Raw genomic sequence first — 27,233 nt, 5'->3', positions numbered from 1 at the left:
GCTGTGTGCTGCTATTAACCCCTTATTACACCAACTGCCACCGCTCCAGGGCAATTGAGAAGAGCCGGTATTGCACCGGGATTGTCACACCTAATAGATGCGGCAATACCAGGCAGCTGCGGGCTGAGACTACCAGCCCCCAGCCGGCTTTATTTAAATAATAATAAAAAAAAGCCGCATCACCGACACAGCCGCGCACACTTCTGACAGGAGCGTGCATGTGTTTCTGTGTATATGCACGCTCATGCTCAGAGCGGGGCAGGCTGTGCCTGCTGATGTCATGTCAGACTTGTACGAGTCTGACAGCGCCTCACCGGCACAACCGCACACTTCTGACAGGAATATGCATGTGTTTCTAAAAGACATGCACGTCCACCATACTGACCCGTAGACACTTGCACTGCTTTCCCCGCCCACCAGCCGTGCTGCCGCCTGTGATTGGTTGCAGTCAGCTGACACACTGCCACTCAGGGGTGGGCGTGTCTAGGTGCAACCAATTACACGCGCTGGTGGGCGTCCAAAACAATGAATATTAAATTGTTGGCTCCGGAAGGGAAAAGCGTGACCCGGAAAGAGTTTGCTGCCATGCACACAGCATTGGGCGAGTACACCGCATGCGCCTCTAGCCCTGTATCCCTTCCACACATGTTTTTAATCTCCGGATTCTGGTCCCCATAGACTTATATGGGCATTGGAATCCGGAGCGGATCCGGATTTTTTTTTCAATCCGGCAGGTATCCACCGATCCCGGATTTTGGCATATTCGATCAGCCCTAGTCACCACATGTCATAGGCTGAGAGGAACTAAAGACCTCCAAATGGACTATCATTCCCAAAATTGTGCCCCCAACACCCCATCCCCACTCCCGTCACACTTCTATTTCTTGCTTTGGCAACACTTATTGTATTTTGGTCCTGCCAATAAAGCCTACTTAATTTGAGTGAGGGAGTGAGATCATGAGAGAGAGAATGAGTGAAAGAGTGAGAGCGTGTGAGAGAATGAGTGAAGGAGTGTGTGAGAGGAAGAGAGAGAATGAGTGAAGGAGAGAGCGTAAGAAAGAATGAGTGTACGAGAAAGTTCGATCCAGAAAGAATGAGTGAAGGAGAGAGAGCGTGACAAAGATTGAGTGAAGGAGAGAGTGAGAGCGTGAAGGAATGTAGGAGAGAAAGAGTGAGAGAATGAATGAAGGAGAGAGTGTGAGAGAATGAGAGAAGGAGGCAGCATGACAGACAATGAGTGAAGGAGAGAGCGCGTGAGAGAATGAGTGAAGGCGAGAGAAAGTGTGAAAGAGAGAATGAGTGGAGAGAATGAGAGCGTGTGAGAGAATGATTGAAAGAGAGAGCATGAGAGAATGAGTGAAGGAGTGAGAGAGTGAGAGAATAAGTGAAGGAGTGAGAGAGTGAGAGAATGAGTGAAGGAGTGAGAGAGAGAGAGAGAGAATGAGTGAGAGAATGAGTAAAAATTATTGAAAGTAGAGAAAGAGCATGAGAGTAAGTGAAGGAGAGAGAGAAAGAGGGAGGAACATAGAAGGGATAGAGAGGACAGAAAGAAAGAGGGAGAAAGTAAAAGGAGGAGAGGAAAGGGGAGACAGAGTGTGATAAGGGAGTGTGAGAGTGAGAGAGACAGAGGGAGAGTGACATGTATTTGTGTATAGTTAAAGAAAGAAAAACATTTACTTACCCAACACGTCTGCTGTAGCCATGATCTCACAAGTATACATTGCAGCCATAAGTCTCTGGGGCTTTACTTGGAAAGCGTAACGGCAACCTTCCTTCATTGTGGCAATTAACTGTCCGGAAAATGGTCCATAACAGTCTGTAAATAGGAAATCCCCTTTGCGCTTGCTGGATTTCTCCTGAGCCTTTGTGCTATCCTGGCTGTGTTGTACAATGTCCTTAGCTTCAGCAGCTTCCCTCACAGACTTCTCAATGGATTCAGCAGCTGTATGTAGATGTTCTTCACTCTTTACAGGCTGTTCTTCTGAATCTTGTCTTTCTAATACAGCAGATTTATTTATATCAAGTCTTTCCACCATGAAACAGACCCCCATAAGAGGTTCTTCACACATGGGTCCAGCCAGAGTTACAAGCTGGAAACCACTGACAATGCTGTTGTCAAAGCTATGAAATTTCCCCTCTTTGGAGATATTATCAAGGCACTGCCATACAGATGGCCTTTCATAGCCTTCAATGTGATTTACCAAGATATTAGGTCCATAACGTCTGGGACCAAAAGACCAGATTTGATCCACTACATTTCTCCACCTTCTGCCTTGTAAATGTTGTTCAAGATTGCCCTTGAATTCGTGAATTCGGCTAATTGTTGTCTCATGCACCTGAATAGCATTGCCACCTTCATTGAAAGCCAAATTGATCTGCTCCATTGTTCTGATTAAGTCGCTGTTCTTCTCTAGTAGTGATGTGATTTCTTCCGGAAGTGGTACGGCTCTGACACTAAGCGTGGCCAGTTTATTTGAAGTGGTTAGTGTTACCAGACCATCTGGGTCAATGTGGACTCCTTCTGGAGACTTAATTTGATCTTCTTTAACCTGGTGTATAACAGCCACCTTTTGCTGTTTTCCAATTTCTTCATTTACCATGTCAACTTTTGGAGGCCTGATTATGGTTTCTCTAAATGGGATTATAGGTGCAGATGCACTCACCTCAATCTTCGCAAACCTATGTATGAGAATAAAATATAATTAGTAAATCCTGACATACATTTGGAATTACCTAAAAGGATTTTCCATTGAATTAAAATCATTGTTAAAAGGACACAGTCTGGTATACAAATGGAAGAAATGATAATCCCCTGGAGGTCCAGCTCTGATGCTTTCCTGGCCTTTGCTGGTCTCCATCTCTTGGTCTGTCTCAACCCATCAGAAGTAGCAGGAAATGCCAGCAAAAGGCTGTAAAAATGACTAGCCTAAAGGCCCCGTCACACACAGAGATAAATCTTTGGCAGATCTGTGGTTGCAGAGAAATCATGGACATATTGTTCCATTTGTACACAGGCACAAACCTGGCACTGATTGTCCACAATTTCACTGCAACCACAGATCTGCCGCAGATTTATCTCTGTGTGTGACAGGGCCTTTAGCCAGTGATTGTCTGAGGGGCATTACCTATCATTTCCCGTGTGCTCAAATGGGAACAGGAAGTTGAAACCAATGGGGATTGGATAGGTGTCGAAACAGGAGTTGCAGTGGCGCGGTGAGGTTCACTTTTAAAGGGAATCTGTCTGCACGAGCCATCTTGTTTATTTGGCTATGTTGTCTCTGAAAGATAATGTTACCTTTCCCTTTATGATATCTGTTGTCCCCGGACTAAAGAATTACTGTTTTAATTCATGTTACAATGAGGTCTAAGTACTCAGTGTATGTCAAAGCTCTTACCAATCTTCTGCGTCTATATTCCCCACCCAGAACCACCTCCTTCTGCTTGTCTGACATTACTATCTTCACTACACACTCCGTGAGCGGTCAGTAAAGCATAGGAAGGTGGGGATGGGCGAGAAATAGAGCCAGGAAGCCAGAAGATGTATAACTGCTCTGACACGCCCAGAGCACTTAAGCCTTACTTGCATATGAATTAAAATAATCATTTTCCAGTCTGAGAGGAACACATTACACAAAAATGTATGGATGACATTATCTTTTAGATAGAAACTACTATATATAGTCTGACTCATTTTTTATTTTGTTTACTTTTATACAACCCCATACTACAGAAAAGGATTATTTTAAAATATACTTGTCATATGTTAAAGATTAATGTGGATACGTCGAGTCAGGAGAAAAGCAAAAGGAGAGACATCTCAGTTCTTTTATCTGTCAGTGATAGAACTGTCTAAAGAAACAAAGCTGAAGACTTTTACTGTCATGCAGAATTCATGTAATAAAGTTTCTAGTTTGGGGGGGCGTGAAGGGGTTGTTTTATATTACAATCATACTGATAACCACTTACTACAATACATGGTAAATGTCCCAAGTGAGTCACTTTTCTTATTAAGGCTGGGGCCACACGGGGACTACTGCGATCCTCGCATGACACTCGTCTCTCGCTGGCAGCACAGCGGGAGCGGAGTGTCACTGTGACTGAGGTCCGATCATGCGATCGGACCACAGCTGCGGGGGGCGGGGCGGCACTGAGGAGGGGCGGGGTGGCACTGAGGAGGGGCGGGCCGGCACGGAGGAGGAAAGGGCCGGCGCTGAGGAGGGGAGGGCCAGCACTAGGAGGGGCGCGCCAGTGCTGAGGAGGTTAGGGAGTAATTTATATCCCTCTCTCCTTCGTTGCCGGCTATTGCCATTCTCGCTCTGCACTCGCATTGCACTCGCAGCATATTATTAATATTATAGCGTAATATTGGTCCGAGTGGAATGCAATGCTTTATCGCATTCCACTTTTTCCGATTTTCGTGCCATGTGTCTTAGGCCTACACAATATATCTCTCATGGGGTCTGCAGATTTCTTTCTAAGGGGATGTCCACTCTCCAATAACAGACCAGCCTGATCCTCAAACGTTTTTCCAGCGCGTCTTCTTCACAATTTACAATAGGCCTTCTTCCTAATACCTTTACCCTTCCGCAGTTCTTGCATCCATAATCCTAAGACTGATATTTTTATTCTACTCAATGGCTTTATCTACACCCTCAGTTATTTGTAACCTCTATACATAACAATACAGCAAAGTGTGATGCAGAACAAGTCCGCTCTACACCCTCTAACCTTTTGCCAAATTATATGACTATTTTTTTTGTTTCTATAAAAAAATCTGTATAATAAGTCTCACTGAGTTACATTTTTGATCAATACTAAATATCATTTAACTTTTAAAATTCTACATAAAATGCCCAAACTTCGGCATTAATACAACATTAAACCAGAGTTTGGAATGGGTAGATGAGTTACACAATGGACCTCTAAAATAGTCACATGTATTAACCCTAGAACGCATACCTGGGGCCTCGCAGGCCTGCTAGGTTACTTGTTTTCTATGGTAGATTTCTATGGTTGCGCGTTCCAGGGTTAAGTTGCTAATTTCAGATTGAAACACCCCCCATGTGACTTAAATACACTTTCATTGCAGTGTGAAAGAGGTCTTACAATAATGCAGTATAAACAGTCAGGAGTGAATGTAGCTTAAAAGGGGTATTCCCAACTCAAAGATCCTATCCCGATATGTAGTAGGTGTAATAATAATAATATTAGCAAATACCTCCAATTAGAAATGTAGTATATTTCTGCTGATATAGCCATGTCTCATCTGATGTACAGGGCATTGCAGCTTAGGTATCCATTGTTATGACCACTCATAATAACAGTTAGTTGCTTGTGGTTGTAACCATGGATACCTAAACTATTGTAATGCCCTGCACATGAGGTACGAGACATGGCTATATAAGGAGATCTATACAACATTTGTAAATGGACATATTTGCTAATATCATTACACCTACTACATATTGGGATAGGATCTTGGAGATAGGAATACCCCTTTAATATTCATCCTTTACCCGAAGTTACTATCTTGAAACAATAAAACGCAACCACGGTACCAAGTTCTTTATCCGATCACAAGTAAGTATTCTATAGGGAGACTGAGTACAGGGAGTTCACATCTTTTCGGATAAATGCATACTGCGGTATGTGAATAGAGACGGAGCGCTCACATAATAGACAGCTAATGAAACGTCTGAGATGGGAAGCACAATGCAGCTGTTACTTAACAGGTGAACAGTTAATGTGATTTCTATGGGGAAGGAAGAAAACATTAAAAGGACACAAAACGAAGTCTAAATATAGAAGCCAGGCTGCAAAAGAGAATGGACACCTGTAGAGAAGGTGGTAAGGAACAAATTTCCCTCATAGTGTATTGCAGCCAAATGTCTCCAGTAGACATGAGCGTGTTATTATTATTCCTGAGACGTGACTGCCAAGGAAGTCTTAGGAAGCCATTACATCATCGATGTATGGCCAAACACACTAGTGTTCTCTTCCTGAAAAGTAAAGCTATCTGGAAGCCGGGGGGATACATGCAGGCGCACATTTACATCTGTTTAACTACATCAAGAAAATGCTTATGGAAAGATCTGTATCATTTCCCCAGGCTCAAAAACGTTCATCTCCGGCACAACCTGAATATCTATAAGCGGTGCATTCTTAGAAGACTTCTCAGTCTTCGCATTCATGAAAGTCCATATCTTGAGGGAGAGGAAAAATGATTGGCTTTTACTACAGAAATTGTTGGCATATTACCAGGATATATGACCAATGGGAAAAAAAAAAATCTTCCCCATCGGCACAAACCCGTGCCTCCTACCTGCAGCTCTACAATAAGATCAATTAACATCCTTTGCTTTCTACCTCAGTGTGAGCGCTAGTGCTTTTTGGTTTACATTTTTAGATACCCTAAAGCTTTTACAAGAGTTGCAAAAACTTCAAAATGTGAACATTGTCTCAAAAAGAAACGGCTGGTCAAGAAAGATGAAGGCAAGTCACAGTCAAAAGTGGGAACATCTAACAGAAAAAAAAAGATATTTTGAAGGCTCCTATAACTAGATTTCAGATATACTGTACTCCACTTTCCAGGTCACTGTTCATGTGGGAATGCTCGGACCCGTGATGGTGCAACATCACATTATGGGTGTCAGGTCCGAGCATTCCTACATGAACAGTGTCCTGGAAAGTGGATTGGTCATCGTGGGCCAGTTGAATGGCCACCAAGGTCTCCCGATCTGACCCTCTTAAACTTTTATCTTTGGGGTCATCTGAAGGCAATGGTCTATGCTGTGAAGATACAAGATGTGCAGCATCTAAAACAATGGATACTGGAAGCCTGTGCTAGCATTTCTTCTGTGGTGTTGCTATCAATGTGTCCAGAGTGGGAGAAGAGGGTTGCATTGACAATGCAACACAATGGGCAGAACTTTGAACACATTTTATAAGTGGTCATAAAATTGTAAATCACTAATGAACAAAGTTACGTTAAAACCAAGCACATCAGGTTTTTTTTGTGAAATTCTCAATAAGTTTGATGTGTTACATGACTCTCTTCTCACTGGAAAAAATAAAGTTGGATCCAAAATGTCCGACTTAAAAATGGCCGCCATTGTCACCACCTATCTTGAAAAGTTTCCCCCCTCCCATATACTAATGAGCCACAAACAGGAAGTTGATATTACCAACCATTCCCAATTTATTTAGGTGTATCCATATAAATGGCCCACACTGTATAATAATGTTAACAAAAGAATTAGTTGCACACATAGAACAAATTTTGAGGCCGCTCTATAATAGATTTGGGCAATGCCCTGAAATGCATTATCACCATTATTAAACAATATGACACAAGTCACTGTGGTTCCAATGCTGGATGTGCCATATCTCTACAAGTTATTAATGAACTTCAAACCCTTTAAATATTATTTCTGCAGCACTCATCCTGGAAATAAATAGTAAAAAAAATAAATAGTGACATTATCCCACGCTTGCCCTTGTCTGCTTTCATTTGACAGGTTATAGGAACTGACATCTGCAAGCCCATGTAGCATTAGATATGCACATCAATGAATATACACTTTCATTACAGATACATTACTTTTTAATTGGAAATCCCATTGCACACCGAGCATATAGCTATAAATGAAGTGATCGCGTTCAGTGACAAGTAATGAGAGGTAGTCTGCCAAAAAGTGCTCAGGATGGATGCAAGGCCAGAGAGGAGGCCGCCCTCGCCAGCAGCAGATCATTTCATAGCCATTAATAAATGTACTTAGGGGCCAGAGAATTTTGGATGAGAACCTCTAGCAAAGTCAGAAGGCATAAATCAGTGTCTACGGCAAGGCCGCCTACTATGTGTGTATGGGAAAATATATATTGTTTTCTCAACCTTTCTCTCAAGTCATCCAAGCAGCGCTGCAAGTGAACTTCTCCTGCTGTAATAAGGACGTGTTCTCCCGTCTCCTGAATCAACACTTCAACGCAGGGATCCGCCTGGTTTAAGAGCTTCATTCCTTTCACCAGTTGTGGCATTTCACCTGCAAAAAGAATTACAAGCGCACGGCAATTAGGATTTGTAATCAGGGTCCAAAATGCATCAGAAAAGACAAACCTTTCAGGATATTTCCACCTTCAACAATATTGCCCCCATCTTAGCTGTATAGGAAGGGAAGTCATTTTTCAAATATTTCACTATAACCTTTTTATTTATATTATTTTCTTTATTCATATATACAGCTGCTACCTACATCCTGCTGATCGGTAACCACAACCATGCTGCCAGACACACGACCCCAGGGTAGCATCACACAGCACTTTGTGTAGAGTTTGCTGTATGCGCCACAAAAGCTTCCAGCTCATACTAAAATGTATACACAACCTCCTGACATGACCATGGTGTCCTTTAGGCCTATTGGGCTCCTTTATATGTCAGATCCATGTTCCATACAGCAGAAAAAAATGTTATACTGTAGTAAAAAAAAAACATCTAAGTGAAAAAACGTATATTGCATGGCATACTTTATATGTGGAATATCTAGGTAACAGATGCCATCATATGCTTACACAGACGCTTACATCGGAGGTATACACTACAGCTCAAAAGTTTGGGGTCACCCAGACAATTTTGTATTTTCCATGAAAAATCATACTGTTATTTATCAAATGAGTTGTATATTGAATAGAAAATACAGTCCAGACATTGTCTAGGTTAGAAATAATGATTTTTACTTCAAATAATACTTTTCTCCTTCATACTTTGCTTTCGTCACAGAATGCTCCTTTGCAGCAATTACAGCTTTGCAGACCTTTGGCATTCTAGCTGTTAATTTGCGGAGGTAATCTGCAGATATTTCACCCCATGCATCCAGAAGCCCCTCCCAAAAGTTGGATTGGCTTGATGGGCGCTTTTTGTGTACCATACGGTCAAGCTGCTCCCACAACAGCTCAATAGGGTTGAGACCTGGTGACTGGGCTGGCCACTCCATTACAGATAGAATACCAGCTGCCTGCTTCTTCCCTAAATAGTTCATGCATAATTTGGAGGTGTGCTTTCGTCGGTCATTGTCCTGTTGTAGGATGAAATGGGCTCCAATCAATCGCTGTCCACAGGGTATGGCATGGCGTTGCAAAATGGAGTAATAGCCTTCCTTATTCAAAATCCCTTTTACATTGTACAAATCTCCCACTTTACCAGCACCAAATCAACCCCAGACCATCACATTACCTCCACTATGCTTGACAGATGGCGTCAGGCACTCTTCCAGCATCTTTTCAGTTGTTCTGCATCTCACTAATGTTCTTCTGTGTGATCCAAACACCTCAAGCTTCGATTTGTCTGTCCAAAAGATTTTTTTCCAATCTTCCTCTGTCCAATGTCTGTGTTCTTTTGCCATATTAATCTTTTCCTTTTATTAGCCAGTCTCAGATATGGCTTTTTCTTTGCCACTCTGCCCTGAAGGCCAGCATCCCAGAGTCAGCTCTTCGCTGAAGACATTGACACTGACGTTTTGCGGGTACTATTTAATGAAGCTGCCAGTTGAGGACCTGTGAGGCGTTGATTTCTCAAACTAGAGACTCTATTGTACTTGTCTTGTTGCTCAGTTGTGCAGCGTGCCTCCCACTTCTCTTTCTACTCTGGTTAGAGCCTGTTTGTGCTCTCCTCTGAAGGGAATAGTACACACTGTTGTAGGAAATGTTCAGTTTCTTGGCAATTTCTCACATGGAATATCCTTCATTTCTAAGAACAAGAATAGACTGTCGAGTTTCACATGAAAGTTCGCTTTTTTCTGGCCATTTTGAGAGTTTAATGGAACCAACAAATGTAATGCTCCAGATTCTCAACTAGCTCAAAGGAAGATCCGTTTTATAGCTTCTCTAATCAGCAAAACTGTTTTCAGCTGTGCTAACATACTTGCACATGGGTTTTCAAGGGATTTCTAAACATCCATTAGCCTTCTAACACAGTTAGCAAACACAATATACCATTAGAACACTGGAGTGGTGGTTGTTGGAAATGGGCCTTTATACACCTATTTAGATAGTGCATTAAAAACCAGACGTTTGCAGCTAGAATAGTCATTTACCACATTAACAATGTATAGAGTGTATTTCTGTTCAATTTAATGTTAGCTTCATTGAAAAAAAAAATGTGCTTTTCTTTCAAAAATAAGGAAATATCTAAGTGACACCAAACTTTTGAACTGTAGTGTACATCGGGGAAGCCTCCTGAGATCTATTTGACAGCCACTAGAAAAAGCATTAAAGAGGTTGTCAACTACTTTTACATTGATGGCCTAAACGTAGGATACTTCAATGCCTGATCGGTTGGGGTACAACACCTGGCACCCCCACCAATCAGCTGTTCCCGGTGCAGACAGAGGTGGCAACAGCAGCAAATACTTAGATCCAGAGATGCCATGTGAACTGATAGTGGCTGCACCCAGGAACACATCCACCTCCAATTGAAATCAATAAAAAGTGCTTGTGCAGTACCAGGCCGCTATCAGAAGACAGGGCAGCTCCGGAACTGAACATTTCTGGCTGCCTGCTGCAACCATTGGTACAGAGAATGGTTAAACTGTCCGGGTGGGGGAGGGGGGAGGGTGACGGGTGTTGGACTCCGGCCCATTAGATATTGATGACCTATCCAAGGTTAGGCTAGCAATATAATAGTAGATAATATTTTTAAAGCATCCTAACAATTTAACAATTAGGGTTAATGAACTAAACAGAGGAAATTTGACACTACTCATATTCAATTATTGTGGCTCTTAATGACAGGAGGAGAAAGAGCTCCAGACGTATTAAGGAATCAAGGTGCAAACTCGTGGAAGACATATGAATAATCCAAATAGTAGTAGAAATGAAAAGTGCCACTCTCCAGCCATTAAAAAGTGTTTTATTGCAAAAAGTTAAAACATGCAGGAGGAAGCAGGGCGTGTGGAGACTATGGACGTTTCGCATTACACACATTTCAACCGGTGCCACTCGTCTTCAAAAACCCTGCTTCTTCCCGTATGTTTTAACATTTTGTAATAAGCAATTTTTACTGGATAGAGAGTGCCACTTTTGATTTCTACTACTGTTTGGATTAACAATTAGAACTATGATTTAATTTTTGTTTCCACTTTCCATTTTCTTCTTTTGCATTTCGAGGAGTTTTATGAAGACTAGCTGGAAAGAAAAGTCAACCTATCACAGAGAAAAAAGTAAAACCATCTGCTCCACTCAGCTCACACAAAAGGAATCTGGCAGCAGGTTTTTGCTATATAATTTGATAACTACATAACATAGGGTAAGAAAGCCTGATTCCAGGGATGTATCACTTACTGGGATGCTTGGTGTAGTTCTCAGAGAATTCTTGTTTGTCTCATGTAGATGTAGCAGAGCTACATTATTATTCTTATATGGGACTATAAATTGTGTTGGTATTGCACTAACTGAATTATCATTGTACAGTTACTGTGTATTATACTCCTTTCTATGGGGCAGCTGGTGTATATGTTTTTAATTGTTTTGCACCCGTCTCCTTGAATGTTTTTTGGATACAATAAAGTCTTGTCATTTATTATATTGGTGTGCACAATTTTTTTGCAGAACATTTTACTCATCTGACCTCGGCGCTCCTGTCCCTGATGCTGATGTCTCCGCTGCTGCTGCTTCCGAGTCTGTGGTACAGTGAATATGCAGTGAGCATAATGAGCACACATGGAAATGACAGTAGCACCAAAGACCGCAGCGCTGGAGACAGGTGAGTATATATAAAAAAAAATTATTTCAAAGACACGTGTTTTTTCCGGAACGTGTCACACGGATCACATCACTGTGTGGTCCATGTGATATCAGTGCTGCCGGAAAAAAACGGACTTGTCTCCATGTGGAACACACAAACATGCGTGTGCTCCATATGGACACACGGTCCTTCTTAAAACACTAATGTGTGTGCAGACCCATTGATTTTAACGGGTCTGTGTATGTCCCTGTCTCTGGTACGTAAGAAAACGGACGTTATACGTACTGGCAACATTGAAGTGTTAAGAGGGCCTTAAACTGTGTATAACCCACCCACTCCCCTGACTGGCAGCTTCCTGTGTACACAATGCGCATTGCGAGCACGCTACTAATCGGTGGGGGGGTGGGGTTACACAGATTAATGTGACTTGTCTGCATTCAACATGTAGTCCTGTAGTGTTAATCTACTGCCGATATAATACTGATTGTTTTGAAACTACAACACACAGCATAATAAGTGACACATGCCTCGAATAAGGGTCCTGTGCTCTATATTATGCCGTTTTCAGAATAAATTGCAAAAACCTACTGATGGATTCCCTTTAAGAGTTGTGTACATTATAAGATGGATATGGCAGAGAAAAGGGGAGCAGGAGGTTGGGGGCTGGATATGTAGAAACATTGCTGTCTGGAACACCCTTATAGAGAAAGTAGTTGTAGGCAAAAAAAGGAAAACTGTCGTATCAAAGACATGTAATAAAAAAAATATTTGGCAGATGATCACCAACGATTTTTCATGTGTAACTTTTAAAAGTTGACAAGATGAAATTTTGGCTAATGCATTTGGCTCTTCCTGCATGTAGACGTCCCTAAGGCCTAAAGGCGGAGTTACACGGGACGATATATCATGCAATGGCACCCGCCCCCATCGTTTATGCGTCACGGGCAATTTGTTGCCCATGTCGCACAAAGTCGTTAACCCCCGTCACACGTACTTACCTCCCGAACGACCTCGCTGTGGGCGGCGAACACCCTTTTCCTGAAGGGGGAGGGACGTTCAGTGTCACAGCGACGTCACATAGCAGCCGCCCAATAGAAGCGGAGGGGCGGAGATGAATGGAACGTAACTTCCCGCCCACCTCCTTCCTTCCTCATTGCTGGCAGCCGCAGGTAAGCTGCAGTTTGTCGTTCCCGGGGTGTCACACGGAGCGACGTGTGCTGCCTCGGGAATGATGAACAACCGGCGCGCAGAAGCAGGAACGATTTTATGAAAATGAGCGGCATGTCAACGAGCAACGATAAGGTGAGTATTTTTGCTCGTTAACAGTCGCTCGTAGCTGTCACACGCTACGATATGTCAAACGATGCCGGATGTGCGTCACGGAATCTGTGACCCCGACGACATATCGCCCGATATATCGTAGCGTGTAACACCCCCCAAGACACACGGCATGAAAATCGGAGCGAGTGGAATGCGATAAAACATCGTATTCCACTCGGACCAATATTAACCTATGTACCAGCACACATGAGCGATTATTTTCTCAGCCCTAATCGGACCGAGAAAACAATCGCAGCATGCTGCAATTGTAATGCTAGTCTTGTTTCTCTCGCACCCATTCAAGTCTATGGGGCGGGAGAAAAATCGCACTGCTCTCGCAGTACACTGGTGTCCCGCGAGTGCAGGGTGAGAATGGCAATAGCCGGCAACAGAGGAGAGAGGGTGATAAATCCCTCCCTCCCCACCTCAGGGCTGGTCCTCCCCTCCTCAGAGCCGGCCCTCCCCTCCTCAGTGCCAGCCCGCTCCCCGCAGCTGAGGTTTGATTGCATGATCGGACCTCAGTCGCAGTGACACTCGGCTCCTGCTGTGCTGCCAGCGTGAGCAAAGTGTCATGCGAGGATCGCAGTAGATCTCCGTGTGGCCCCGGGCTAATATTGGCTCTGAAGCACAAATTTGTCACATAGATGTCATCATAAATGGCTAAAATTGCAAAGTTTTTTTTTATTAAAAATCTTTTGTTCTCAAGAGTGATTTTTTTATTTTACTGTTTATTACTTGTGGCTTAAGTTTACAAACCATCTCAAGTCAAACCAAAATTTTGTCAGAAAATTACATTAGGAGTTTCCTTAAACCAATAGCAACAGTCTATGACACCCCTAGTGTCTCTCAGTGATGCTCTGAACCTTGTTAGATTGCAGATCCAGTCATCTTCAGTGATCCTGCACTCCTCTACTGCTGCAAAGCTGTCTCACATAGCAGCATCGGTGAGTGCCCAATTTACGATTAACATGCATTAATGCTACTGGTCCAAATGGTCAAACAAATCAAGAGCACCCTGCCTTCCGGCAAACAGGAAGCCAGGAGGAAGGGGAGCGGTGTGCTCCTGAAGATTTATGTTGAGACAACCCCTTTAAGAGGTAATGTCATCAATGTTAAAGTCCTTCATATGACTTTGAGTAGGAGCAGTGTATACCTCTGTCGTGTAGAATCTATCACCACAAAAGTTCATTCCATTTATCGTCAGAAATAGTGCACAGAGAGCTGCCCAAATCGGGACTGTTTTGATCTTGTTTCTAACTGCTGAAATTCTGCTCTGAAGCACAGATACTTCCGTTTTTAATTTACTCTAATGTGTGTACATAATGTCTCACATAAAAACCGTTATAAATAAATAGCACAGAGAAAGCCAACAAGCAGTTGAAAGTGGATCAAGCTGGCGCGGACGTGACTGCGGTGAATAATACTTAGCAGGTATTAAGTAGCCCCGGTTTATATACTCACCACAGAAGCCAACGGCTTTGTTTTGTGAAGGGGAACTGAAGTCAGAGTGGATTAAAAGAGCCACTTAAGGAAACTGCAGACCTTACGATAAAAACAACACAGAGGAGAAAGCACTGCTGGAACGAGATGGACGGTCAGCATTAAACCCACGCGCAAAATGGATGACTGCCCATGTGTGTGTTCAAAGCGCGGGGTTAAGTATAGTAGACCGATCTATTTTTGATCTGATGTGATCTGCTGTAAACAATATTCAAACATTCCAATATTAAAGCAAAGATTTAATTTGCCTACGCTTTAATTACTTAAAACATGCAAAATATGCCTGCTCCATTTTGATGTAAAGACCATGTAACGTAGTAAATACTTAATTTTACATATGTTTAAAGGCCATGGAGATCTGTAACTAGAGAAATGACTGTTACCATATTTTACCACCTATAAGATGCACATTTCCCCCCCAAATTTGGAAGGAAAGTGGGGGGGTTACTGCAGCAACTGGGGCGATCATGTATGTCTGCTAGTAAAAAGATTAGCAAACCACTGAGGTCAGCATGTAACAGCTGGAGCATGGCACTAATGCCATGCGCTACCCCGCTTACACGTCAAAGTCAGTTGCTGGCATCAGAAGAGGACGCCACGCATCGCGGGAGCAGATGGAAGGTGAATAGAATTTTTTTTTTTGTTTTATGTGTGCGGCATAACGGGAGATATATACACCAGGATTGGGAACATATACCAGGATGGGCTCATGATGGGGATCATATATACCAGGATTAGGGATATATATATATATATGTATATATATATATATATATATATATATATATATATATATATATATATATATATATATATATACCACGATGGGAGGTCATATATGGCATGATAGGGGACATACAGTGCCTACAAGTAGTATTCAACCCCCTGCAGATTTAGCAGGTTTGATAAGATGCAAATAAGTTAGAGCCTGCAAACGTCAAACAAGAGCAGGATTTATTAACAGATGCATAAATCTTACAAACCAACAAGTTTTTTTGCTCAGTTAAATTTTAATAAATTTTAAACATAAAAGTGTGGGTCAATTATTATTCAACCCCTAGGTTTAATATTTTGTGGAATAACCCTTGTTTGCAATTACAGCTAATAATCGTCTTTTATAAGACCTGATCAGGCTGGCACAGGTCTCTGGAGTTATCTTGGCCCACTCCTCCATGCAGAGCTTCTCCAAGTTATCTAGGTTCTTTGGGTGTCTCATGTGGACTTTAATCTTGAGCTCCTTCCACAAGTTTTCAATTGGGTTAAGGTCAGGAGACTGACTAGGCCACTGCAACACCTTGATTTTTTCCCTCTTGAACCAGGCCTTGGTTTTCTTGGCTGTGTGCTTTGGGTCGTTGTCTTGTTGGAAGATGAAATGACGACCCATCTTAAGATCCTTGATGGAGGAGCGGAGGTTCTTGGCCAAAATCTCCAGGTAGGCCGTGCTATCCATCTTCCCATGGATGCGGACCAGATGGCCAGGCCCCTTGGCTGAGAAACAGCCCCACAGCATGATGCTGCCACCACCATGCTTGACTGTAGGGATGGTATTCTTGGGGTCGTATGCAGTGCCATCCAGTCTCCAAACGTCACGTGTGTGGTTGGCACCAAAGATCTCGATCTTGGTCTCATCAGACCAGAGAACCTTGAACCAGTCTGTCTCAGAGTCCTCCAAGTGATCATGAGCAAACTGTAGACGAGCCTTGACATGACGCTTTGAAAGTAAAAGGTACCTTACGGGCTCGTCTGGAACGGAGACCATTGCGGTGGAGTACGTTACTTATGGTATTGACTGAAACCAATGTCCCCACTGCCATGAGATTTTCCCGGAGCTCCTTCCTTGTTGTCCTTGGGTTAGCCTTGACTCTTCGGACAAGCCTGGCCTCGGCACGGGTGGAAACTTTCAAAGGCTGTCCAGGCCGTGGAAGGCTAACTGTAGTTCCATAAGCCTTCCACTTCCGGATGATGCTCCCAACAGTGGAGACAGGTAGGCCCAACTCCTTGGAAAGGGTTTTGTACCCCTTGCCAGCCTTGTGACCCTCCACGATCTTGTCTCTGATGGCCTTGGAATGCTCCTTTGTCTTTCCCATGTTGACCAAGTATGAGTGCTGTTCACAAGTTTGGGGAGGGTCTTAATTAGTCAGAAAAGGCTGGAAAAAGAGATAATTAATCCAAACATGTGAAGCTCATTGTTCTTTGTACCTGAAATACTTCTTAATACTTTAGGGGAACCAAACAGAATTCTTGTGGTTTGAGGGGTTGAATAATAAATGACCCTCTGAATAAACTTTTCCCAATTTAAAAAAAAAAAAGAAAAAAAGAAATAACATTCTTTTTTGCTGCAGTGCATTTCACACTTCCAGGCTGATCTACAGTCCAAATGTCACAATGCCAAGTTAATTCCGAATGTGTAAACCAGCTAAATCTGCAGGGGGTTGAATACTACTTGTAGGCACTGTATATACCAGGATGGGCCCATGATGGGGATCATAAATACCAGGATGTGGGACATATATACCAGGAAGGTACCTAGGATGGGGCAAATTAGTTTATAATGGGGGGACTTTACCCCCATAACAGTGTCAGCAGCAGATCCCTTCCCATAACGTGCATCATGACCACATTTCTTGCTTCCATTTCCTATTTTCCGCCTCTAAAACCTAGGTGTGTTTTATAGTCCAGTGCGTCTTATAGTCAGTAAAATACTGTACATACAGTATATTAGTGGTTACCTTAAATTAAATACAGTTAGATCTAGAAATATTTGGACAGTGACCCCTTCCTCTGCAGTTTCTTTCGTGAAAGACATTCGTAGCAGGTGGTGCCCCTGATGACAATTTGTTTGAAGGGAAGTGCTAGTCTTGCGTACGGTTTCTAGCACCATCCCTACCGACACTGCACTAACCACACAGTGTCCATCACCCAAGATCCAGGACCAATGACAAGCGAGTGAGCTCACCCCGACTCGATACTTGATCGAGTATCGGGATGCTCAGATATGCTCAGTACTTGTTTGGGTATCACGAGTGTTCAGATGTGTCATTCGTGAACGATGCGACACAAAAAGCCGGCTCCCTTCAGTGAACAATCAGAGCTGGCACCCCAGTGAGAGCTGCTTGTTCAGATGATGTGTGTATGAAGAAAAAACTAAAAAAAACCCCACTAAACAATAAAAAACACCCACCCTCCCCCAGAAATGCTCTGTTTTTGGCTGGCTGTATGTGGGTGGAGAACCGGACTGTCCATCACTAATTGACTTCAATTATACTAGTAACCCAAGTTGACCCCACAGAGCATTCCACCTGCTCGATTTGGGTAACGAGCACTTTAATGTTTGCTCCTCATTTTCCAAGACATCTTCTGAAGGGGCAGCTATGAAAGAAACTAGTAACTGCAGCCCCAGCTTCCTGTGACATCACATTTCTGACTCCTCACAGGAAGTAGAATTAAAAAAAAAAGACTAATGAATTGGCTAGATATGCAAAAGTACAAGGAATTGCATTATAAGGAGAATTACAAAAGTATTTTTTTAGGTACCGTAGAATGTTCTACTTAGTTTTTAGAATGGTGTCACTTTATTGGTATTTTCTGTCACCTAGGCCTCAAAGTCACTTCAAATGTAGTGGCCCCTAAAAAAAATTGGTTTTGTAAATTTTGCCGTAAAAATTAGAAAACGCTAATAATCTTTTAACCCTTCTAAAAAACTATTATGATGTAAGGTACAAAAAAAGAGAGTTTGCACTCTGAAATGTTAAAGTATAAAAAATTAAGAAAAACAAGATATTTAGCATATAGAAATGGCCATTTGTATATCTGCCCAGTTGCCACGTCATGGCATATCTCGTAACTGGATAACTACTCTATGTTGAAGCCTCTCTCTGAGTTAAAGGGAACCTGTCATCAGAAATTTAGCTTGAAACCTAAACGTTTCCCCCTCTGCAGCTCCTGGGCTGCATTCTAGCAATGTTCCTGTTGTTTATGTGCCCCCTTTCTGACCAAAATAAAGACTTTATAAAGTGGTACCTTTTTGTATTCAGATCTTGATAATGGTACACGGGGGTGGGCTCTCTGGTGGCTGACCAGCCGTCCTCGCGTGCGTGGGACCTCAGGACGCCGCCCAGTGCTCCAGAAGTATGGAATGGAGCGATGGGGGACGGCCTAAAGCGACAGGAGGCAGACTAACGGCCACCAGAGAGCCCGCCCCCGTGTACCATTATCAAGATTTCAATACAAAAAGGTACCACTTTATAAAGTCTTTATATTTTTAATAAATTGGACTTTTCTGAAAGTGGTATCACCACTTTCAGAAAAGTCCAATTTATTAAAAATATAAAAATAATTAAGCCAATAAGCAAACACAAAAATTCAAGAATGCTAAAATTATTTTTTTGGGGTCGCTGCAATATGAAATGCTGTAACAAGCTATAAAAACATTATATCTATACCAAAATTGTCTAAATTAAAATGCAGTATTGCCCAGCAAAAAAATAAGCCATCACAAGGATCTAGTGACTGAAAAATGAAAACGTTACGGGACTTGGAAGATTTAGCCATTGACTGATCTCCCATCTCTTCTCCCTCTGCTGATGGAGTTTGTGCAGAGTTTGTGTTACATTCTCATATTCCTGTGGGTATCTCCACTGACTTAACCCTGAGCTTATCCTGAGAGGAGGGAGAGTTGGAGAAAACAGGCCGTGCAGCTAAAGATCTCTGGGCCTAAGAGGATGACAGCTGTGACTATACCATAAGCTTGACCAAAGCCAGCTATGTAAAGGACTATCGTGACATTTTTTAATGTATCTCTATGTGAAAACAGAATTTTTTTTTCTACAATGTTGAAATAAAAAACAAGTTTTTTTATGTGCTGGACTTACTACTTTTTTCTACTTGGATCCTTGAAGATGATTGTCCATGCACTGGGTACAGGTGAGCTGGTCTATTTTTGTTTTTTTCTATGTAAAGGACTTACACAGACTCTACAGTGAGGGTCTCAAACTCAGCTGGGTGTATGGGCCGCATATAGAAAAAAAAATTGAGAGGGGCCGCATTCTTTGCAGGACAAAGTGACATTCTTAATGAATCCATGTTTTTTTCTATACATCTTTGGATCACTTTTTTGAACATTTTTTGCTTGTTTATTAGAACAAACCTGCACTTTTTTGTTTAAGTTTATATATAAAAAAGCATTTCTAATGGCGCAAAAAAGAAAAAAAAATTCATGCTTTATTTTGAATTTTATCACCTTCTTGTAATCGTGTTCTAAATTTAGCAGCGTCATATAATAATCTTAGCCAACATCCATCTGTGTGCCCTGTAGTAATGTCCCACATCCTTGTGGTATTGTGCCCATCCTTGTGACATTGTGCCCATCCTTGTAGCATTGTGCCCATCCTTGTAGCATTGTGCTCATCCTTGTGGCATTGTGCATATCCTTGTAGTATTGTGCCCTGTAGTATTGTGCCCATCCTTGTGCCCAGTAGTATTGTGCTCATGCTTGTAATATTGTGCCCAGTAGTATTGTGCTTATCCTTGTGGTATTGTGCATATCATTGTGGTAAAGTGCCCTATAGTATTGTGCTCATCCTTGTGCCCTGTAGTATTGTGCCCAGTAGTATTGTGTTCATCCTTGTGGTATTGTGCCTATCCTTGTAATATTGTGCCCAGTAGTATTGTGCTCATCCTTGTAGTATTGTACCCATCCTTGTAGTATTGTGCCCATCTTTGTGGTATTGTGCCCTGTAGTATTGTGCTCATCCTTGTAGTATTGTGCCCAGTAGTATTGTGCCCATCCTTGTAGTATTGTGCCATTCTTGTAATATTGTGCCCTACGGTATTGTGCTCATGCTTGTGCCCTGCAGTACTGTGCTCACCACTCATTGTGGTATTGTGGCCATCCTTTAGTAATACGTAAAAAAAAAACCAAAACTCACCTTTCCTGCATGCCAACGATCAGTGTTTGCAGCGTTTTGAATGCAGCATTTTTCAGCTGCATCCAAAACGATGTGATGTACAGTACAAGCATAGTGGATGGGATTTCTAAAAATCCCATGCACACTGCTTGTGCGGCCAGCAGTGAAAACTGACCTGCGGTGCGGCTTGCAGAGGCCACAGCATGTGAATTTATGCTATGGAGTCGCATGCCCTCCCTAGGGAGAACACAGCGAGGAGACCGCAGCACCCCAAACCCTGATCGCGGGCACGGGCCGCTGCGGTCTTCTATGGAGGAGACTTGCGGTCCCCGCTGATCAGGATCAGCCGCGTGCAGGACGCAGCGGGTCCTGATTGTGAGCACGTGCCTGCTTATTGCGGCTCGTGATGATTGCAGCTTTATGCCCGGGAGCCGTCACCGGCAGGACTTTACTACAATTGAATCCATTTGCGGTGCCGCGCAGAGAAGCTGGCTGCGTTATACCAATGGCTAACGCCAGCCTATCAAATGCAAGGAGGTGACGTCATACAGCGATGTCACTTCTTTGCATCTGATTGGCGGGCAGCAGCCAATGATATAGTGCAGAGAGCTCCTCTGCGCGGCACCGCAAATTATTCAATTGTAGTAAAGTCCTGCCGGCGCCGGTCCCTGGGCATAGAGCTGCAATTGTCACGGGGTCTGTGAGCCGCAACAAGCATCCTCGGAGGCCGCGTGTTTGAGACCTTTGCTCTACAGAAACATTTTTTTATTGGAGACTATTTAGAAAGTTTCTTTTTGCATTTATATGCAAACGAAAAAAAAGAGAATTTTGTTACTTACCGTAAATTCTTTTTCTTATAGTTCCGACATGGGAGACCCAAACCATGGGTGTATAGCTTCTGCCTCCGGAGGACACACAAAGTACTACACTCAAACGTGTAGCTCCTCCCTCCTAGCATATACACCCCCTGGTAGCCAGTCCTAGCCAGTTTAGTGCAAAAGCTGAAGGAGGACATCCACCCACAAGTAGAGACAGAGCAAAACCCGGAACAACCAGAACCTCTGTCTACAACAACAGCCGGTGATAACACACGGAACAAGAAACCTGCCAACAGGCAACAGGGAGGGTGCTGGGTCTCCCATGTCGGAACTATAAGAAAAAGAATTTACGGTAAGTAACAAAATTCTCTTTTTCTTCATCGTTCCTTATGGGAGACCCAAACCATGGGACGTTCTAAAGCAGTCCATGGGTGGGAATAAACAGAAAAACTGAGAAGTAGGCGAAACCTAACTTCACAAATGGGCGACAGCCGCATGAAGGATGCGTCTGCCCAAGCTCGCATCTGCCGAAGCAAGAGCATGCACGTGGTAGTGCTACGAAAAGGTATACAGACTAGTCCAAGTGGCAGTCTGACAGACCTGCTGAGCCGTAGCCTGTGCCTGAAAACCTAAGAGGCACCGACAGCTCTGGTCAAGTGTGCCTTGATCCCCGGCGGGAGAGGCACTTGAGTACACTGGTAGGTATTGGGAAAAAGACCGACCTAAACCAACGAGCCAGGGTCGGCTTAAATGCCGAAAGGCCCTTACGCTGACCAGCGGTCAGCACAAAAGAAAGGTGCACCGCCTAAGAACAGCGGTGCGAGACACATAGATCCGGAGCGCCCGCACCAGATCCAGAGTATGCAACGCCCTTTCAAAGCGATGAACAGGAGCCGGACAAAAGGAAGGCAGGGAAAATTCCCCGGTTAAGGTGGCAGCAACCACCTTAGGGAGAAAGTCCGGAGTCGGACGGAGAACCACCTTGTCTTGATGAAGGGAGGACTCCGAAGAGAGTGCAGCCAAAACAGAGACTCCCATGAGGGAAGTCATGGCCACTAGAAAGACCACTTTCTGTGAAAGACTAAACAAAGAAACCTCCCTAAGAGGCTCAAAGGGGGGTTTCCGGAAGCTGTGGGGACCGAATTAAGGTCCCAGGGCTCCAAGAGCCGCCGGTAAGGCGGAATGATGTGAGATGCGCCCTGCATGAAGGAGCGCACCTGGGCCAGCCGGGCGATACGCCGCTGGCACAACACTGACAGAGCCGAGACCTGTCCCTTAAGGGAATTGAGGGATAGTCCTAGCTGCAGGCCGGACTGTAGAAGGGACAGGAGGGTCGGCAAGGCCAAAAGGCCAAAGGATACTTCCGAGCTCGAGTCATAGTGGAGATGACTTCAGGAGGGATACCAGAAGTCGTCAAGATCCATGACTCAAACGCCACGCCGTCAAACTGAGAGCCGTAGGTTCTGGCGGAAGGACGGACCTCGTGAGAGAAGGTCTGGACAGTCCGGGAGATGCTATGGCACCTCTACGGACAGACTGAGCAGGTCAGGGTACCAAGCTTGCCTGGGTCAGTCTGGAGTAATGAGAATGACCCGACGGCCCTCCTTTCTGATCTTGCGCAGGACTCTGGGCAAGAACTAGAGGGTGAAACACGTAAGACAGACGAAGCTGGGACCAAACTCGAACCAGTGCGTCTGCCGCAAAAACCTGAGGATCGTGGAGCCACGGTTTGACGGCAGAACAATCTGCCTCCCAGTTTTCCACGTCTGGGATGTGGGCTGCGGATATGGTGGACTAGGAGTCCTCCGTCCACTGAAGAATGCGATGAACCTCCAACATTGCCAGGCGGCTGAGTGCCCCGCCCTGGAGGTTGATGTAGGCAACGCTGTAGCGTTGTCTGACTGGATTCGAATGTGCCTGGCCGCCAACCGATGGTGAAAAGCTTAGAGAGCTAGAAACACAGCTCTGATTTCCAGCACATTGATCCAGAGGGCTGATTCGGACAGAGTCCAAGTGCCCTGCGCTCCATGGTGGAGATATACTGCTCCCCAGCCGGATAGACTAGCATCTTGGTGAGGATCACCCGGGACGGAGCCAAAAAGGAGCGTCCCTGAGACAGAGGGGACGATGCCACCATTGAAATGAGCCCCTGGTCTGTGGCAAAGCCACTGACCCGAGGAAGGAGGAAGTCCGCTTGTTCCGACAGCGGAAAATATCCAGCCGTAGAGGACGCAGATGGAACTGGGCAAGGGAATTGCTTCCATTGACACCACCATCTGATCCAGCACCTGTATTAGGTGCCTGATGGAACGACGTCGACCGCCAGCGGAGGAACTGCTGTTTGACTAAGGGCAGCTTCACAAGTGCCGACAGAGTCCCGAATTGCGTCCCTGAGTATGTGAACTTCTGGGTCGAAGTCAGAGTGGACTTGGACAGAATGACAAACCACCCGAATTGGTTAGAGTGGCGAGAGTGAGCGAGGCACTCCGCTAACAGTCTGCACTGGATGAAACCCAGAGCAGAAGGCTGTCCTGGACAAAAAGATCACTGCCAACCCCTAGAGGTGCAGGACCGCAATCACAGCTGCCCCGACCTTGAGAATACTCGAGGGGCCGTGGCTAATCCAAAGGGAAGAGCCACGAATTGGACCACTCTGATTGCAAAACGTAGCCAACGCTGGTGTGAAACTGCGATTGGCATATGCAGATAGGCATCTCTGATGTCGATGGATGCTAGGGAATCTCCTTGGGTCAATGATTGATCGCAGAGACTCTATGCGAAACTGCCGCACCTGAACATGCTTGAGAAGCTTGAGATCCAGGTCGGAAGGCACCGCCCTCCTCGGGTACTAGGAATAGATTTAAGCAGAAATCTCAGAACCGTTCCCAGACGGGAACCGGTACAATTACCCCAGTGGCCTGCAAGAATGCCACAGCCTGTGAGAAGGCGGCGGCCTTGGAGCAGAGGGGAGTTGACAGAAAAAATCTGTTTGGCGGGCTGGATAGAATTCTATCCTGTAGCCGTGGGAGATGGTATCTCGCACCCACTGATCGGAGACGTGTTAAAATCATACGTCGCCAAGTGGGAGAGCCTGCCACCGACCAAGGACGTTGCTGGCGTGGCCAGATAGTCAGGAGGAGGCTGACTTAGTGGCAGCATGTCCTGCGGTCTTCTCGCGCGCCATTTGGGTTTACGATCCTTGGCTGAGCCAGTGGGCAAGGCCGAGGGGCTTAGAGAACGATCAGATGGAGGAACAAAAAGAAAGAAACCTTGACTGATTCCTGCCCTGGACAGGTTTCCTGGTTTAGGTTTGTGGCATGGAAGAAACTCTTCCCGCCAAGAGCTTCCTTAATAATTTCATCCAGTTGTTCCCGAACAGTCTGGTCCCAGCAAAAGGGAGCCCAGCAAGGAACTTCTTTAGAAGCATCCGCCGTCCACTTCCGAAGCCACAGGAGCCTGCGGATAGCGAGAAAATTAGCCGAGGCCACCGCAGTGCGGTGAGAGTCTCCAGCATGGCAGACATGGTATAGGATGAAAAGACTGAAGTCTGGAAGTTAAGGCAACCATTTCGGGCAAAGAGTCCCTATGAGGGAATGCATCTCCTCTAGAGAAACAGAGATGGCTTTGAAAGCCGCACTGCTGCAAATGGGGAGAACAAGGCCCCTGCCGCCTCCATACAGATTTGGCCAGAAGGACAAACTGGCGGACAGCAAAACCGTAAGTGAAGAGCCATCAGCCACTGATACAACGTCCGGGCTGAGAGTCTAAACACCGGAGGGACCACCTTTGGTGAATGAGCCCACTCCTTGACCACCGCTGGTGGAAGGGGAAAACTGTCATCAGAACCACGCTTTGGGAAGCGTTTGCCAGAGCAGACCCTGGGCTTGGTCACAGTGGCCTGAAAACTGGAGTGGTTAAGGAACACACTCCTTATTCTCTTAGGCAAGGTAAACTGGTGGCCTGTTGCCAGAGAAGTTTGCTCCTCTGATACTGGCGGATTGAGGTCCAGTACAGAATTAATGTACAGAATTAATGTACAGTGGGATCCTTAGAGAGGTGCCGTCAGCCACTGATACAACTATCCGGGCTGAAATACTAGACACCGGGGGGACCACCCTTGGTGAATGAGCCCACTCCTTGACCACCTCTGGTGGAAGGAGGAAACAGTCATCAGAACCACGCATTGGGAGCGTCTGTCAGGACAGGCTCTGGGCTTGGTCACAGTGGGCTGAAAACTGGAGTGGTTAAGGAACACACTCCTTGTTCTCTTAAGGTATACTGATGCCTTTCTGCCAGAGAGGGATACTCCCCTGATACAGGCGGATTGAGGTCCAGTACAAATATAATGGACGCAATCAAATCATTAGCATCTGCGTCACCTTCGGACAGATCAATGGTACATTAAGTAGCGTCCGAGCCCCCAGTAAAGACATCCTCCTCGTCCAGTGAGTCAGCTCGTGAATCAGAGCTGCGGGACGGGGAAGGACAGGGGACCCTGCGTCTCCATTTTAGGAGGACGGGGTCTGAAAACCAGATGAAGAGACCTCTAAGAGCTTGCTGAGCGAGCCGTAGCAGCCGAAGCGCCCTAAGAAGGGGGCTAATGCATGCTCAGCACCCCCGGAGCAGCTGGAGGACCACTGACGAGCCTCCAGGCTGAGGGACCACTGTGTTTATGTGCTCAGTACAGGCAGTACGAGTCTACATGCAGCATATTAAGAACAGCCTTGCAGCCTTGCTCTGATGTGAGACATGCTGCAGAGGTGGGGGCTCTGTGAGGGAATGCATCTCCAGAATGACCCCCAGCAGAGTATATAAACAGAGAATATAAGCAGCTGCACAACTGGAGGTTGTGGCTGCAAGACCGTTTAACATACATTTCTGTGCCCTCCAGTCCCCCAGCCCTGGCCCCCACTTGTCACAATGAGGTATCTCTGTGCCTATGCAGACACTGAGAACGCTGAGAAAATGGCGACCGGAGCGCAGGCGAGGGGGCGGGGCCTACTGAGAGCGGGCAAATGAGGTATACAGGGGAGGGAATCCTTCCTCAGTGAGGAGTGTCCGCTCCCTGTGCTGAACAGCCGCTGGGCGGAGCCACACTGTCCCTCTGCATGACTGACATGCAGAGGGAGTGAAACCGAAACTAGGCCTCAGGCGAAGCCGGGGCCTAGATTTAAACATGCGGCCAGCGTGCAGGCACCATCGGCGCGGTTCTCCAGTGAAAACTGGAGAACCGGCCGGAAATGTTACCCCAGACATATAACACACTCCCCCCAATAAATAAAGTACAAGGGACCCTGGAAAGACCACTTTCTGTGGTAAAAACGTCTCATACTTAGCTTTTGAGACGCAGGTGCCAGGTCCCTGGGGGGGGTTAAATGCTCCGTCTGACAGGATCCTGAACAGGGCTGCGGATGGAGACCGGTCTCCTGCAAAGCAGTGAGAACCGAGTTGGCTCCCACTTCAGCCAGAGCCCCAGGGGATGGTGAAGGAGCGCGGCATGTGAAGGCTCCAGCCTTGTAAAGTCAACCTTAACAGCACCGCCGACACAGTGGGGTGAGAAGGGACATGCCGGGAGTCCAGATTGGACCCGCTTTTCTTCCAAATCTTTGAAATCCAAAAAATCAAAAATCAAAAATCAGAGAATGCATGTGTGTGTGTGACCTCCTGAACACAAAGCATTGAAACTGGCTAGGACTGGCTACCAGGGGATGTATATGCTTGGAGGGAGGAGCTACACGTTTGAGTGTAGTACTTTGTGTGTCCTCCGGAGGCAGAAGCTATACACCCATGGTTTGGGTCTCCCATAAGGAACGATGAAGAAAAAAAGTACGAAAATGAAATAACATTTAAAGGAAATGACATCAAAATTGTTTAAATCAGGTTTTTGTGTTAAATAGTTGCGGTACTTTTTTTCCATATCACAATCTTTATTAAAATATGAAGGGAGAATATTGC

General features: G+C 45.0%; 1 protein-coding gene across 1 annotated transcript in view; it reads right to left on the bottom strand.

Moving 5' to 3' along the window:
• The window catches only part of EFL1 (elongation factor like GTPase 1), a 472,312-nt gene that overhangs the window by 51,917 nt on the left and 393,162 nt on the right, over positions 1-27,233 (bottom strand). Inside the window, exons 17-18 of the mRNA XM_075345858.1 lie at positions 7,892-8,039; positions 1,682-2,679 (exon numbers count right to left, since the gene is read on the bottom strand). Coding sequence (XP_075201973.1) covers positions 1,682-2,679; positions 7,892-8,039 — 1,146 coding nt within the window. The remainder of the gene's footprint in view (positions 1-1,681; positions 2,680-7,891; positions 8,040-27,233) is intronic.

Source organism: Anomaloglossus baeobatrachus, chromosome 4 (assembly GCF_048569485.1).
Source record: "Anomaloglossus baeobatrachus isolate aAnoBae1 chromosome 4, aAnoBae1.hap1, whole genome shotgun sequence".
Taxonomy (NCBI): Eukaryota; Metazoa; Chordata; class Amphibia; order Anura; family Aromobatidae; genus Anomaloglossus; species Anomaloglossus baeobatrachus.
This window is presented reverse-complemented; position numbering and strand designations above follow the sequence as displayed.